We start from the raw sequence: 17,885 nt of genomic DNA on the forward strand, positions 1-17,885 counted from the left end.
GCATCGAGAAGAGGGATGTTAATATGGACTTGCTTGAATAACTCCCTGATCTCCTCATTGTGAGTTTCTTTCTTCTTTCAAAATGGCCCGACTGTGAGTGCGGTTGGAAAGGGGACCACTAGTCGGTTCACTATAGGCTCTTTTTCTAAATTTTCCTTTCCTTCTTCTCCTCCCCCCCCAAACTTAAAGTCTTCTTACTCCTTTTCTTCTTCACTGATTTTCTTTTTGTCATACGGGTCTTCTAAAATCCTCCCACTCTTTAAGGTTGTAACAGTTTTGGCATTTTTAAACTGAAGGTTCTTGGGAGGTGGTTGAATCTGTTGTGGAGGAAAACCTGATGGCTGATTTCTAAGATTTGCAACCGGTTGACTCGGTAATTGCCCTACTTCTCTCCTTACATTGGCTTTGGCTAGCTGTCCGATTTAGCTCTCTAATCTAGCGATGTACTCTTGCTAAGTTAGGATCAGCTGCTGTAGTTGCATGAATTGGTCATCAACTGTACGGGTCTGAGGAGCTTGTGGGCAAGCCTGATAAGGTTGGGCCAGTTGTTTCCTAGGATACATCTACTGGAATTGACTCTACACTTGTGGCCTCTGAAATTGCTGGGCGATGGAGTTAGATTGATGATACTGCTATGACTGTGAGTTACGTTGATGTGTCCTCCATGAAAAGTTAGGGTGATTTATCCACCTAGGGTTGTAGGTATTTGAGAATGGGTCATTGTTGGGCCTTGAGAAACTCAGGGCTACCTGAACCTATTCTTGGATAAATGGCGGAAATTGGTGGGTCGGGCTGGCACAAATGGAACAAACTTCAGGATCGGGTGTAGATGGGCCTGGTTGTTGGTTATAGGTGAAGAATTGATCAAGCTTTTAGGCTAGAAGATCTACCCTATCCAATTTTCTAGAGATTTTGTTCAAGTCCATTCTTGCCTCGGGCTCTATATTGTTCCTGACTTCGTAGAGCCCTGCCCTTTTTTAGGGTCCCACCGACCTTTCATAGGAATATAAGGATACATTATTGATGGAGTTTTCACTCAAGGTCAAAAAAGGAGCATACACTTCATCTTCACTTTTGCTCATAAATGCCCCCCACAGGATGCATCTACCATTTGCTTGTATTGATCAGTCAAACCTTCATAGAAGGCTTGGACAATTTGCCATTGAGACAGACCATGGTGTGGGCATTTTCTCATCTCTCCCAAGACTCGTGAATTTGTTCACTCGATGTTTGGGTGAGTCTAGTGATGGCTCTTTTCATGGTGTTGGTTCGTCCTATAGGATAAAACTTTCTAAGGAATTCTTGCTGCATTATTTCCCAAGGTCTAATAGGTCTCCCTATAGTTCCCAACCAGTGCTTGGCCTTGTCTTTCAAGAAGAAGGGAAAAAGAGTTAATCTAGGGGCATCATCGTTAAAGTTTTGGATCCTTACAGTGGAACAAATTTCTACAAAACTCGTCTATGTGTTTGTATGGGTCCTCACTCGCGTTTCCATAGAAAGAGGGGAGCATCTGGATTGTGCTTGATTTAATCTCATACTACAAGGCTTGGGTATCTGGCAACTGTATGCAAGATAAAGGGTTATACTGGGTTGAAGTGAAATACTCCTTCAGTTTTTTGGGTTGTGCATCATTGATTTTGGCCATTTGGTTATGTTGTTGGTGATGAAGGTATCTCTTTATCTCAAGTATGGGTTCTACTGTTTCTCTCCTTAGAGATCTCCTTCCCAACATACAACTCAGAAGTCCCTTTTTTTTCTTTTTAAAATTTGAAATTTAAATTTTGAATTTTAATTTCAAATTTAGGTTTTGAAATTTGAAATTTGAAATTTAAATTCAAATTCAAAATTTTAAAATTTTTTATTTTCTCTTTTTTTGATTTTTTGATTTTTATTTGAAATTTAAATTTTTAAAACTTAAATTCAAATTTAGATTTTGAAATTTAAATTCAAATTTGAATTTTTAAAATTTAACAAAAAATGCAAGAAATTCAAACACACGACCTACGGGCTGAACTAAGGTTTCCTAAACTAGTGGTTCTACCGATGCGAATCCTCTTAAGTTCACTTCGAATTACACTACTTCCTTTGGTTAGCCAGGTAAAAGGTGGGGATGTGGGAGGCTCCCCATGCTCTCACAAGGACCTAATTAAGTAACTACAAAACCCGCTTAGGCTTAGCCATTTAACCTCTTTCCTTAGACACTAACCGCCGGTTATGGAAAGTAATCATAAGTTTCCCTAAGATTCAGCGCAGTTTTGAACCAAATGTGAGGCTCCCTAAAGGATTTTGCTATCCAAATTTTAAATTAGGGTTTAGGGTGAACCATACGTGAATGGTGGTGATTTTTGGCCAAGGAAGGGTGATGAAATCCCCACCTTATCTTATTTAAGTTGGATTGCCCTTAAATGGGTTAACGAAAAAAAAAAACACAATGAACAAAATAAGTGCAACTAATTACAATGAATGAACAATTATTTCTAATATGCAATTCAGCACTTTAACATAAAATAAAATAGCAAACTAATTCAGCAAAAGGAATAATTAAAAATGAAAAACCCTAACACATTAACAACTAACAATGATAATTTCAACAATTAAATAATCCTATATGATGCATGCTCTAAAACATATCAAACCCTAAATGTTGGAATGCAAATGCAAAAAATTTAAAATATTAATTAATTTTTTATTTTATTATTATTATTATTATTATTATTGTTTTTTTATTTTTATTTTTTTTTAAATTGGAAATTTAAAATTTAAAATTTAAAATTTAAAATTTAAAATTTAAATTCAAATTCAGATTCAAATTAAAATTTAAATTTTGAATTCAAATTTGAAATTTAAACTCAAATTTGAAAATTTGAATAATTTCCTATTAACAATTAATTATTCAATTAAATAACTAATTAATTAAAGGTGCAATGAAGTAAAGGAACAAATAATTATAGCAAACTGAAAAATAAAAGGATTAATTTTGCTAAAAAAAATAACAACCACCAAAAATAAATTCTGACATGGAAAACCTTTACTCAAAGGATTAAATAGAAAATAAAAAAAATAAGAATATGTGGCAATTAAAGAAAATAAAATAAAACAAATGAAGTGAGTTTCTAATATGAAAATAAAAAATAGAACCTAATAATCCTAAATAGAAATTTGCTCAAGAAACTAAAAGAAAAAATAGATCTAAGAACAAAACGAAAAAGAAATAATACTAAAAAATAAATTGGATCTAGAAAAAAAGAAAAAAATTGATTAACTAAGAATTCGAAAATCACTATTTTACCAAAAAAATGAGTTCAAAAATAAAAATAAAAAATACAAGACTACGACTACACCTGAAACGCAATCTAATTTCTCTTCTCTTCTCTTTTCTTTAGTAGTTCGGTAATGCAAAACGAAAAAGTAGTACTAAAAAGTAAATCAGATCTAGAAAAAAAGAAAAAAATTAATTAATTAAGAATATAAAAATAAAAAATACAAGACTATGACTACACCTGAAACGCAACCTAATTTCTCTTATCTTCTCTTTTCTTTAGTAGTTTGGCAACGCTCCAGTACCCACCTTTTGCTATTATGTCCTATAAAATCAAATTGAAATAAGAATTAAAATGAGATTACAGATTAAGTAATTAAACGAAAATAAAAAAATAATGAAACAAATCCAGACAAAGGAATAAAAAAATTTCTCCGTTGCTTACCCTACTACGGCGCCAAAAACTTGGTGTGTTTAGAAGTGTGTCGTTAACCACTTCGGAACACCAATTTTAATATTTGTAAGTTCTCCGACTCTCAAAATAACTACAAGCGCAGTTAGTTGTGAGAAAGGGGCCATATCCATAGGGAAGCGAGGGAAAAATCACTACATACTTTAATCCGGAAAAAATAACACGATAGGAAGTTGCAAGAACACAAAACTTTAATTAATTAAACTATAATCTATTAAAATAAGATTCTAACAATGCTAAAGGTGAAAAGTGCAGAAAAATAAATAAATAACAAAAATAAATATATAAAAGAAACTAAATGAAAAGTCTACAACTCGGTTAGAGGTAGCAGTCTCTGGATCTCTCCTTTAACCCTCAAACTCCTCGAGCTATGCCTTTTGTCTTACCTGGCCAAATCCCAGATCTGTAGAAAAGAAAACAAAAATTAAACTAGATAAAAGTAAATCATAGAAAGGAAAAATAAGAACTAGAAATTAAAGAACAAAAATTAAATCTAAAATGAAAGTAAACTAGTTGGGATCTGAATCTAGAGGTGGCAATAGTGGTTGTGCAAACTGCAAGCAAGAACCCCTCTTCTTGCTTGGGCATTCTCCTCTTCCTCTACTCATGAACTTCTCAAGATCAGCCTTCCATCTTACCTGGGGGCAGAATCCAACCCCTTCTCAAGACCCCTTGGATCTTTTTTATAGAGAAGGGTGGATAAAACTGGGATTAGAGAGAAAGAGGGGTATGTTAGCTGGGATTTAGCAAAAAATATGGGCGCCCTAGGGTTTATAATAAAGGGTTAGGATGGTTCTAAGGTGATCCTAAGGTTGAGAAGAGAAGGAGAGGGCACCCAATATTATGTAGGGCTGATATTTAGTGGCTATAGGCTGAATGATGAGGATTAAAAGGGATGAAAGGTGGAGACTTAGCAGTTAGGGGCAACTAGGGTTTGTTAAAGATGAACAGAATGAGTGAAAAGGTGCCCTAGTGTTTTCTAAGGAGAGGGGAGTATGCTAATATAGTAGGAGGGGCACCATTCTAGGTTTAGCGGATAAGAGGCGCCCTCTTGTGCTTAGTTTTTCACAAAAACACCCACTCTCTCAGCTGGACTTCACACTAGCTTCCCAAAAATTGCATTTGAGCCTTGAAACTTCGCCAATTTTCCCCAAGATTTGCACAAAGATCCTCAGGAGTCACAATCTTGAATTTAACTAGGATAAGGGGACATTTTGACTATTCTATGGCCTAAAATACCCTTGAAATGATGCCCTTAAGACATCAAACTATAGAGTTATCACTCTCCAAGGCTTGTTCAAACTAGGGTTTTGGGAGCAAGAGAGAAGAGATAGAGAGGGAAAGTAAGAGAAAGTGTAGAGATTGCATAGGTAGACCACTCCCTCTTAAGCCTATTGATAGAGCTCTCTCCTAATTGATTGAAGACTTAATCTTTCTAGTAAGATGGATCTCCATTCCCATTTCCATACCCATATTCAATCCATATCACATAAAAACTTCATTAACTTGTCTTACTAGTAATGGGCTTATGCATATGTGCTTTAAGTAAATCACGTACTTAGTCATTGTAAGGATCTTTAGGCCTGATATTTGTGTGCCATGGGACCCACAAAGGTCTTACATAAATCCATAGGTTTATCTTAGGTCTAGAAATAGATAGGTCGAGTTCACTACACATGCGAAATAAACCCCTGAGCCAATCATGTTGGGCACAATTAGAACCCAACACTTAAGTCTAAGTGATCCTTTGTTTTAGCTACCCAATGAAGCCTAAGGATAATGGACTGATATGAGACAAAACTCATCAGCTTATAAACCTTATAATGGTCTCTTACCATTATCCTCTCAGTCCTAAATAATCAAAATACTGCTTATAGGGAAAGACCTCTTCTTGATTGCAAAATGTAGTGTCACACCCTCTACTCAAATGGATTTTGGGATTAAAACCTTTTACAAACTATTTTTTTAGAAAATAATATAATATACGTATAAATACATTTTTCAAAACTGATTTCAAGTACAGTTGAAGTACACTAGTGGTAGTTTTAAATTTCCATTAGAGAGAGTGTAAACCTTGATAATTACTTTGTTTAACAAAGGGGATGATTTTTTTACTATGATCACCCACTCAGGTAATGTCCTAATAAATTGCTCCAATATACTTAGGTATTTGACCCTAGATGGATTTCACTAGTTAAAATATCAAAAGTGGCTCAACCAAGACTTAGTGTAGTATCATAATCAAGTTTGAAATTAAGTGCAACTTTTCAATTTTGCCGATTTCTATCTAAGGTGTAGAATATAACTAGAAATTGGTATAGGTTTAGTGCTTCTCACAAACAACCACTATCTATACTTGGGGTGTAATCCTAGAAGTTGTGACAAGTTACTAAACCAATTTGGCAATACATCAATGTTAGTCTTGTCAAGATAAATTTTTTAAGTTTATCCGATGGCCAGAAACTTTTTAAACTAATACAAGTTTCATAAATGTCTAGTTAAGGAGTAACTCAAAAACATACCAATCAGAACATAAAACAATAATGTACTGATATAGTGTACATCAATCTGATTGAGCTAAGGGCATATACTATCTAATAGTAGATAATGCTTATTGATAGAACTACTTCTACCAATAAGCGAGGGAGCTAATGTAAGTCCATAGATTTAGGCATCATGGGAATTGCAGTGGAGGCTATACAAGGACATCACCATAGTGCGTCCACATTGCAGTATAAGTCCAAACTCACCACATTGCAATTTTGCCTTGTAATAATCACCAAATCACAATAGGTGTTTCACTTTGTGAACATTAGATAGAGCCTCTTCATCGTAGTTCAAGCACACTGGTCTTAACTGAAGAATCTTGTTACTTGAATCCACCCTATTACTTGATACAACACAATTATTTGCACTGTGATGGCATCCCACCTTAACTCCATATTGCAACACCATGACAACACAACTCCTCTACATCCACTTTGTGATGTCACACTAATACTTGGGCATTCTCAAGAAACCTCTAAGTCAAAATTGGGCTAGCATCTAGAAGAGGGAAGTATCTACACTAGTTCTCACATGCAAATCTCGAGAAGGGTGTGAACCTAGACCTTGGGATCTTTGTGTGGACACTTGGTGACACTACACTTGGCTTGCATGTTTTAGATCTAACAAATCAACAAACTTTCCCGCATGGGAAAGTTTTCCTCCTTTACATGTCTCATGTCTATAAATAGAAGATACTAGAGTTTCTCCTCACCTCAAGTCTTCATAGATCCCTACATAAGCTCTACCAGACTAAAATCCTAACCTACCTCAAGCTTTCTACGATTCCCTTTTCTCCATCTTCCTTTCCCATAGACATCCACCATCTTTCAGGTAGACCTCTTTGTTGCCTTACCTTAGCTTACTCACACCTAGTAGTACCAAGAACTCATCCCACATACACAATGCTAAACAAAATCCTTCTCCATGACATGCTTGTCATGGATAGCTTGCGTAGCTTTGTGAAACCAGTCCACATAGAAGTCTTCATCAAACCTTTGTTCTACATTGTGAAGGTTAGCCATTTTTAATCTCCTTTCCATTGTGAACCACTTCCCAATGAACTTCTTGACTAGGTCTTCCCATGAATTGACACTCCCTAGCGTGAGATTGACAAAGTAGGTATAAGCTAAACCAGTTAGTGATTTAGAAAATTCCCTTACCTTTAGGTCTTCATCAAGGGAAAATAGTCCAAGTAGGTTCTCAGACTTAATGATGTGTTCCTATGGGCTGTTAGACCATCCGTCGTACAGGTTCCATTGCTGTAAGGGGTTGTACCCACTAGGATTGGGCTTGTGAGCTATACACATTGAGTAAATTTTTGGAGTAATACTTAATTAACAACCCCCTATTAGACGTTAGTAATGGGTATTATTTACTTCCTTTTTTGTTTTTTTTAATTTCTTTACACAATGATTTCCTCCCTTGTTTTTCGCTCTTCCTCTTCCTAATCATCTTTCTTCCCCAAACTCAAACCCACATATCGAACTTGAATATATAAAAGAACAATTGATATATTAATCATGCCTAGGGACCAGTTGCTCAAGTAAACATCTCTTGGGGATGGAGTGCTAATGTGGAAAGGATTCAATCCAAGAAATTCAAGTTTTTTGAACAACAATAATTTTCAATACAAAGTCTTTCTTAGAGTATGTGAATGACGACTTATAACTTTAATTTCTATCTAAAGTCACGTAACAACTTCAAAAGTCTTAACACAATCATATAATAATTCTTTGTTTTTAATGGGGAAAATTGGATTCAAATAATCAAACCATTTAACTTATACTGTTGACATCTAATATTCAAAATAGAATGAAGACTTTACAATGACAGAGATGTATATTAGAGTTTGGAGTATGTTGATCCTTTTATGAAGTGTTCAAGATACTTTGAGCATTTGTATAGCAGAAAACCAGTAGATTAGGGTTTAGGGAGGTATTGAGGAGTTAACCAGCCCTAGGCTTCCTCCTCCTACCAAAGAGGGATCTAGATCTCTTACCAAAGAGAGCTCTGGATCCCCTACGAAAGAGAGCTCTAGTCTCCTTACTAAAGATGGATCAGCTACTATTCAGAGAATTCCTACCATAGAAAGACCACTCAAAGCAAAATGGAAACTCTCCTCTTTAGAAGTTTCCTAATGAAGCTATTGCCTTAATTTATTATTTCTATTCTTGTAATTGTTTCTAATTCTTTCTTTATTCTTCTTGTATATATACAGCCTTGTACAAGCTCCTAATTGTTCAATGAAATTCGACCCATTCTTTTAGACTACCTTCTTCATATTGTTTCTTTAACTTTGTATTAGAGCCATGGCTTACAACACCTCCATTGCATCTGAAGCAATGAGCTCAATCTCATCCCTTTCCCAAACCTCTTCTCTACCTATGAGCATCAACTCAATTCTCAACATCATTCATTACTTGATAATCAAGCTTAATGGTGACAACTTTCTCCTCTGGAAGGCCCAATTGCTTCCTGTACTTCGAGCTCACAAGGTGATGGGGCTAATTGATGGATTGACCAAGCCTCCTTCAGAAGAGATACCTGATACTAATGATAACAGTAAGAAAATTTTGAACCCTAAATTCTCTACCTGGGTACAGTTAGACCAGTTGGTTCTAAGATCGCTTGTTGCTTCACTAATTGAGGGAGTCCTAGCACAAGTTGTTGGACTTTTCACAGCTACTAAAGTTTGAAGTGCTCTTGAAAGGTCATTCTCGATCCAGGGTACTACAACTTAGGCGCCAGCTTTAGAATCTGAAGAAGGGAAATTTCTCCATCAATGATCATGTTCAGAAAGCCAAGACCATTGCAAATAATCTTTCTGTTAGTTTCAAAACTAGTAGCAAAAGAAGATCTAGTTCTATATATTTTATCCGATTTGGGAAGTGAGTATGAATCCTTCATTACAACCATCACCAATCGAACTGATGCAGATCAAATCAACATTAGTGATATTCTTGGGTTACTTTTGAGTCATGAAGCCTGGCTTTTACAACAAAATTTTTCTAGTGAGAATCCTAATGCAAATGCTACTATGAATAATAAAAATGTGACTAATAGTTTTTAGTTCTCTCAGAACTCCTATAATCAAAATAGGGGTAGCAACAACCATGGTAGAGGCAGGGGGCATGGTGGTTAGCCCTCTGGCCGCAAAAAAGGTCGTAGAAAAGGAAATAACATTGTTTGTTAACTTTGTAACAAACCAGGCCATAGAGCACTGAAGTGTTACAAAAGGTTTTATCTCTCATATCAAGGAGAGAGTAGCTCGCATCCAGCAAATCCTATAGCTTTTCACGGCGGTGTCTCTTATACCGGTTCTATGTCTAGATCAGGGTTTGATCCAATTTGTTATCCGGGCAGTGGCGCCACTCATCATATGACACCGAATGCTGATAATTTATAAGTTTGGACTGAATACCAAGGTTCTGATTAAGTCAAGATTGGTAATGGAACAAGTTTGACTATTAATAGTACAGGGTCGACTTCTCTAGTTAGCAATCATAATCAGTTTGCTTTGAAGAATATTTTTCATATTCCTTCTCTTACTAAGAATTTTCACTCTGTATGTAAATTTACCAAGGATAATAATTTGATCTTTGAATTTCATCTGGATTTCTTTGTTTTGAAGGTTCATACGGGGAGAGTTTTACTCTGAGGACCCAGTAGAGACGAACTCTATCAGTTTCTTGGAGCAGTTCAACACAAGACAGAGAACTCGACAGCTTTTGTATGTGAGACCGCGAGAAAACCTCCTTGGTAGAATAGCATCAATGACTTGGTCATGCTTCTCTAAGAGTTGTGAAAGATATTATTTTTAAGTTTGGTCTACCTTATTTTGGATCTCTTAATTGTTCTTTTGTGTGTGAAGCTTGTCAATTGGGCAAAGCCCATCATTTCAATTTACCATCTTCAAATTCAACTTTTTCTTCTCCTCTTGAGTTAGTCTTTTTTGATGTGTGGGGACCTGCCCCTATTTTGTCCAATAAAGGTTTCCGTTATTATGTTTTATTTATGGATGCATATTCAAAATTTTCTTGGATTTTTCCACTTGAGAGGAAGTCGAATGTGTTTAATACCTTTCTTAAATTTAAGAATCATGTTGAGACTCTCTTTTTCTACAAATATTAAGATGTTCTAGAGTGATTGGGGTGGTGAATTTTGCTCTCTTTCTCGCTATCTGATGATGCTGGTATCATTCACCGTCTCAGCTACCCACATACGCATGAGCAGAATGGTAGTGTTGAACGCAAACATCGACACATTATTGAGTCCACATTGTCTCTACTGGTGTCCTCCTTTCTCCCCCAGTCCTTCTGGGCCGATGCTGCTGAAATTGCAGTCTTCCTTATCAACCGACTACTGAATCCGGGTCTTGGTAATCTCTCTCCTTATGAGAGGCTATTTGGCAAACCTCTTGATACTCTATGTTAAACGTGTTTGGTTGCAAGTATTATCCTTTACTTCATCCTTATAATTCTCACAAGATGGATTTTTGGTTTGCTCCTTGTATATTTATTGGTTACAACAACAGTCACAAAGGGTACCATTGTTATAACTCCGCTACTAGCAAAGAAATCATTGCTCGCCATGTTGTGTTTGATGAACATTCCTTTCCTGGAATGGTACCTTCGTTGCCACCCTCCAGCTCTGCTGCTCCTATTGGCGTTACTCTCTCTTCCTTGGATCTCATTAATGCTGACATGTGTCCAACTCGCCATGTTGATCTTACTGCTCCTTTTATTCCAGTTGCCCATGTTGATCTTGGTGCTACTCTTGATCCAGTTTGCCATGTTGATGAATCTGTTACTTCTTCCTCTACACCAAAACAGGCAGTTTCCACCAACACTGCACTAGCTTAATCTGCTACTCGCCATCCTCTTCCGTTTGCTCTACTTCATGATGTTGCTTCTCATGAAGAGGATCCCTCTTCTTATAGACAAGCTGCTAAGTCCCCTCATTGGCGCTCTGCCATGGCTGTCGAGTTTCATGCATTGATTCAAAATAGTACTTGGGAGCTGGTTCCCTATGATGCTTCTACGAATGTAGTTGGATTTAAGTGGGTGTTTAAAATCAACCAACACTCTGATGGTTCAATTGACTGCTACAAGGCTTGCCTTGTTGCACAAGGCTTTACTTAGGTTCTAGGGGTTGACTTTACTGAGACCTTCAGTCCTGTAGTTAAACCTGCGACTGTGCGTACTGTTATCTCACTTGCAATTTCCTATGGATGGGACATTCGCCACTTGGATGTCCATAATGCCTTCCTTAATGGTTTTATGACTGGAACTATTTATATGCGTCAACCAAAGGGTTTTGAGGATAGCAATTATCCTCATCATGTTTGCAAGCTTCACAAGGCCCTCTATGGACTCAAACAAGCTCCTCGGGCTTGGTTCTCTTGTCTAAGCAATCGCTTATATAAACTTGGTTTTTGTGGTCCACAGTGTGACCCCTTTGTTCATCTATAGTCAAGAGCAAATTATCATTTACATTGATGATATTATTTTTACTGGCTCTTCTTCTGCTCATGTTTCTCAACTTGTTAGTAATTTATCTTAGACATTTGCACTAAAGGATTTGGGGTTATTGCATTATTTTTCTTGGTGTTGAATCTCACTGTGATGCCACAGGGTTATTTCTCTCTTAGCGTAAGTACATCTTGGATCTCTTACTGAAGGCTAACCTTGCTGTGGCCAAACCAGTCTCTAGCCCAATGGCTACATCTTCACACCTCTCACGGTTTGATGGTGAACCCTTACCTCATCCTACTCAGTACCAGAGCATTGTAGGTGCTATTCAATACGTTACTCTCACTAGGCTGGATGTTGCTTTTGCAGTAAATAAAGTTTGCCAATTCTTACATGCTCATTCTAAAGAGCATTGGGGCACAGTTAAGCGTATTCTATGGTACCTCAAAGGTACCATTAACACTGGATTAATTTTCTCAGTACACATGTCCTTCAACTTGACTACATACTCTGACGCTGATTGGGCCGGATGCTCGGATGATAGATGATCTACTGGCGGATATGGCATTTTTCTTGGTTCTTACTTGATCTCGTGGAGTGCTTAGAAACAGCCTATTATTGCTCGCTCAAGCATAGAGGCTGAATTTCGAGCTCTAGCTAATGCCACCACAGAACTCTTGTGGCTGAACTCTCTACTTTCTGATTTGGGGGTCAAGCTCCAATCACCACCAGTGTTATACTGTGATAATATTGGAGCCACATACCTTGCAGCTCATCCCATTTTTCGTGCTCGCACTAAACACATTGATGTTGATTTTCATTTTCTTCGGGATCTTATTATTAAGAAGTCTTTGGTGGTGCAGTTTCTTCCCACTCAGGACCAGGTTGCTGACATTTTCACTAAGCCACTCTCCTCTCACCGGTTCGAGTGGCTTCGGTCCAAGCTTCGTGTGCTTCTTGCTAACTTTCGCTTGAGGGGGCGTATTGAGGAGTCAACCAGGCCTAGGCTTCCTCCTCCTACCAAAGAGGGATGCAGATCTTTTACCGAAGAGAGCTCTAGTCTCCCTGGTAAAGATGGATCAATTACTATTCAGAGAATTCCTACCATAGAGAGACCAATCAAAGCAAAAAGGAAACTCTCATCTTTGGAAGTTTCCTAATGAAGCTCTTGCCTTAATTTATTATTTCTATTCTTGTAATATTTTTATTCTTGTAATTGTTTCTAATTCTTTCATTATTCTTTTTGTATATATACAGCCTTGTACAAGCTCCTAATTGTTCAATGAAATTGGACCCATTTTTTTAGACCACCTTTTCTTCATATTGTTTCTTTAACTGGAGGGAAGAGAGGATGAGGAAAAGTGAAACTAATGAATCGTGTGCAAACACATGGAAATTTCTTGGAAAACAATAGATATCGATGCATGCAGTAGCAATCTAATTGAATCAATTGAACTTCACTTCAGTTTAAATAAAGACCTTTGAGCTTCAGTAGGTATAGAGCTCTGCTAATTCTTCCAAGGACTCCGACGTGAGGTTGGGATCGGCATTCTCAAGCATCCACAGAAGGTGGTCAAAAAGAACCACTTCACATTTCACAGTTCTGTCGTCACCAGTGTTGTGCTTTGACTTCTCAATTAGAGCACTTATAAGAGGATGATTCAGGTGCTTTGAACTGATCGAGTAGCGCCTCCTGGAACTTCCGACGAATATAGTTTCACGTTGCTCATCTTCTGGCATATCTCCCCAGAATTCTTCTCTGGTGGACTTAGACCTGAGACTACTGTAAGAGGAGGATCTACCCAATTGCATTGACAAACTCTTACACTTCTTTAGTATCAGATTAATCTTCTTCATCCTTAAACCATTCACAACACAGACAAAAGAGGTGAGAGAGAGAGAGAGAGATTCCAAGCTTCAACCTTGGATACTTGGGAGGTTAGAAGAAATGTGAATTCGAAGACAAATAATGAAATGAGCCTTGAAATACACTCAGATACTCTTAATTGATGGCGGGGCCATTGAGATTGGTACCGAGTCGTTGTTTTGGTGTTGTAACTCAGGACCCATCATCACACAACCAATGAACCAAATGAAACAAACAAGTTGTCCTTTTCAGTTTTGGTGTGGGGTGGGGGGGGGCATACACGCACCGACATATACAGAAAGAAAAGCAACAGCCATGTAATACGAACAAAGGAAAATGTGACAGTTGAAAGTTTCTTTCAACTGAGGCACATTATATATATATATGATCTCATGGAATCCAACTGTTGTACTAATTCTGCATCAGTCTTCTGGATCCCACCTGTTCCTGTCCATGGGAACACAACAATGAAGTTCACATCTCCCGATAATAGTACCAGTGCCGATGATGTTATTATTAAGAGAGATGTTTCCAATACATGGCAGAGATATGCTATGGGGCATCTCCTTGTGGGGTAGAGATGTGATCTCGATAGGTTTGTGCACTTGCTTTTTCATCTTCTCTTCTTGTCCGGCCCATAGCCAAGCCCACCCACATGGACTCTTGATGGCTCTTTGTGGTGCATTCAGAGTGTTGGGACCCCATCCAGAATATTGTGAATGAATAAGCTCATAAGCTCATATATGGTTGGATCTCGCCTGTTATTATCATCAGATTGGTTTCAACTTTCAACCACGACTTAAAAAGAAGCCACATGTGAAGTGTGTATGTACATATACAAACCCAGTCACATATCCATGAAGACATTTGAGGTAGTACATCAATTAAACAATCTGCTTTTTGTAATAGAGAAATTGGATTTCAGATTGCATGTTGATACACTAATATGGTTCTCATTGCAGCTGGGAAATCGAAAGCTAGCTCATAAAATGCCCCCTTATGGGATGATGCCATCTAGTTTAATTATCTATTTCTTTTAATTGGATGCTTAATTAGGATAATTAAATATACCAAGAATGACTAGGAAGAGGTTTGTCTTCTACCTGACTGTATCAGTTTAATATATTGGGGTAATTTGAGAGGAATTCCATGGTGGGCACCCACTTTATTTTTTGGTAACTCAACATGCATGTGTAAGAACTAGAAACACATTAATAGTTAATAAATGAAGAATAAGGAATTAGTGATGGTATTTACCATAAAATATGAAGTCTACAATTGGGTGAATTGTACTCAACTAGGCTTTGAGCTTTGAATTTAGTATTGTCCTAGCTAACTCCCAAGAAAATGCTTGCTAATTTTGGCAAACCCAGGAGATAATATAGACCACAAGAACTCTTGTCGAAGGGATAAAATTAGAGAAGCAGCCATTTTCTAACCTTTTAGTGACGGACAGAATGCTGAGAGTAGCGCGTGTACCAATGTTTTTGAATTGTCGTTGATTTAGACGGTCGGACCATTTGGTCAGGAAATCGTCCAAGCAATTGATTCCGTTTCAGCCTTAACCCATTCTTGGGTCAAAAACCGTTGATTTTGTCCAAAAACCGCTAATCCGGGTGGTTGAACCATCGGCTCATTTAACCCAGACAAGGTTCGTAGTATAAAGTTGTAGGAGAGAAACACACGAACTCAGATCTCAGATTTGAGGAAGAAGAAGAAGATCACAGATGTTGCAGAGAATCTCATATCTGAGATCCAAGAACTCAGATCTGTGTCTGTTGCTGCCGCCTTGCCGTCGCAGTCACCATTATTGTCGCCGGAGTGCGTCGAACCATTTTCCTCCTCTTCCTTCTTCCCTCCTTCCTTTCCTTTCTCTTCTTTTCTTTTTTTCCTTTCTCCTTCATTTCTTTCTTTCTTTCTTTCTTTTTTTCTTTCTCAACCCACAACATCTCTTTTCCAGTTTTCATTTTTCAAATTTTATATAAAATATTAGTCCTAATATGCAAACCGTCCAAACCGTTTGATCCAAACAGTTGAACCGCTAACCCAAAAACTGATAATTAAAACAGTTCCATTTCTTTATCGGTTTTTAAAACCTTAATATTTACACACTGAGAGAGAGAATTCAAGTCTAAGAGCAATTACTTTGGAAAAAAAATGCTTAAGGTTAGGACTGAATCGTCTAATCCATCCCTCCCAAGAGCCCGGACACATCTGGGACCAACATTACGTAACCGGCTGACTAATGAATAAAACTGTGATCCTGTGATCTCCTGTTTTAATATATTTTTCAGTCAAAATCTGAAACATTGAGTAGAAATAGTCAACCTATGAAGTGGTCTTGTCTTGTGATCACCATACACATTATACCGAAGGAAGCAAGTGCATATTGATTGCAATGAAATCTAATTTGCACTAGTACAAATAAATGCACAAGAGTGCAAATTTTAGTTTATTTTTTGCTTTGAATTTTACTTTGCTTCAGGTTTCCTTTTACCTTCTTAATTTGCACTGCAAACATAGCAAACAAAGTAAAACTTAAAACAGAAAACAAATCATAATCTGCATTCAACTCGTTTATATTCTCATGTTTTTGCACCACTACCGATGAAAATATATTGTAAACAAACTACTTCCAAAGAAAAATGTGGTTCACTCTCTTAATGTTCAAAGATTTGTTCGATATAAACTGAGAATTATATTGTTTAGTTTGTTGACTTTGGATCTATCCCAGGAGTTTACATCTGCACCCCACAACGTCTCACAATATATTCTCGTTGTGTATTGGGAATATCTCCCGATGATGTATTAGAAATGGTGACGTCATCATCGGGAGATATTCTCAATACAAGACAAGGATGTGCTGTAAGACGTTATGGAGCGCCCCCTTGTGGGGCACAGATCTGAACTCCTATCCCCGATCTGAGAAGGTCCACTGATTAAATGGAATGTACTAAGGATGCCCTCCAATGGCCAATAATTCTCAGCCGGCCACCAGTAGGAGAGAGTTATTTTAGATGTAACATTAACAAGATGTTGTACTTTTCCCTTTCCCTGTTCCTCCACCCTCCCCTAAGGCTATGTTTGGTTTGAAGGAAAATGAAAAAAAGAGAAAAATAGGGAAATCTTTACAAATCTTGTATGGGTTTCCCCGACTTTCCCTTTCCTTTTTTACTTTTTCCTTCAAACCAAACATAACCTAAGAGAAGATGGAAAAGAAAACCTGTTTAGCATTCTTTTAATGTAGGAAATTTGATGCAACAAATGCAACTACCATTAATTATAATCTTCATCAAATGGTGCTCAAATGTGGGTCCTGGTGAAACACAAATTTGGAACTAGTGAAGCTTGTTTCCAGCTTAGCTTCCAAGGCAAACAATTGAAGTTTTGGGTGGGGTGACTTTGAAGCAAAAAAATGTGCTTGAGCTCTAACACAGTAGAGATTTTATACATGGAGAGAGATACTCCGTTCTGACAGTGACAAGAAAGAAAATTAATTAGCACAAATCACACCAGTGGATTGGAAAAGGGCATCTGCTCTTCCATTTGCAATACCCAGGTTATATTTTGTAATTATGATGGTTAGAAACTCAGTTGTTGAATAATGAAAACCAAACAAGATCATCCCAACTACCCTTTTGGCTTTTTCAAGCACTTGGTAACTCGACTATTTAGTAGTTGGCATCTATAACCACCAAACTCAGTTGTTGAATAATGATTTCCTGACTATAGTTGGCATCTATAACCACCAATGATAATGATAATATAAAAACTTCATTTTGATAATATAATTGCATAAATTACAGATTACTGCCTTGTACTTTAAGGTTAGTAGCAATTAATCCTCTGAACTTTCAGATTCCGACAAAGACCCCCCACCTTGTTGAGTGATGGAAGAAATTAATTTACCAAAATACACATTTGAGAAATTTATATAAAATAAAAATTGCAATAAAAGATTCAAGAAACTTGTATGAGAATTTGGAATTACAACAAATATATCATTAAATTAATATCAACTAAACAATTAGCAAATGGAAATAAAAAAAAAGTATTAGAAAATCCTTGGAAAAATGGATAGTTTAGGGATTTATAATATTTTAAAGTCACATAAAAATCTTTTTCAAAGTTAACTAAAGGAATGCTAATGGAGGGGTCTTTGTTGGAATCTGAAAGGTTAGGGGGTAACTGCCACTATCCTAAAGTATAGGGTACTAATTTGTAATTTACCCAAATATAATTTTAATAAACCAACAATAAAGTACAAAG

General features: G+C 37.0%; 1 protein-coding gene across 1 annotated transcript; it reads right to left on the reverse strand.

Annotated features, from left to right (window-relative positions):
• Nucleotides 1-3,843: 3,843 nt before the first annotated feature.
• On the reverse strand, nucleotides 3,844-13,729 carry LOC104608079 (SAUR-like auxin-responsive protein family). Its single transcript, XM_010273947.3, has 2 exons — nucleotides 13,229-13,729; nucleotides 3,844-4,134 (listed from the first exon to the last, which is right to left on the reverse strand). The coding sequence occupies exon 1, from the start codon at nucleotides 13,604-13,606 to the stop codon at nucleotides 13,238-13,240; it is 369 nt and encodes a 122-aa protein (XP_010272249.1). The 5' UTR covers nucleotides 13,607-13,729; the 3' UTR covers nucleotides 3,844-4,134; nucleotides 13,229-13,237.
• Between the last annotated feature and the right edge of the window lie 4,156 nt (nucleotides 13,730-17,885).

This window comes from Nelumbo nucifera, chromosome 7 (genome assembly GCF_055504915.1).
Source record: "Nelumbo nucifera cultivar China Antique chromosome 7, China Antique-T2T, whole genome shotgun sequence".
NCBI lineage: Eukaryota > Viridiplantae > Streptophyta > Magnoliopsida > Proteales > Nelumbonaceae > Nelumbo > Nelumbo nucifera.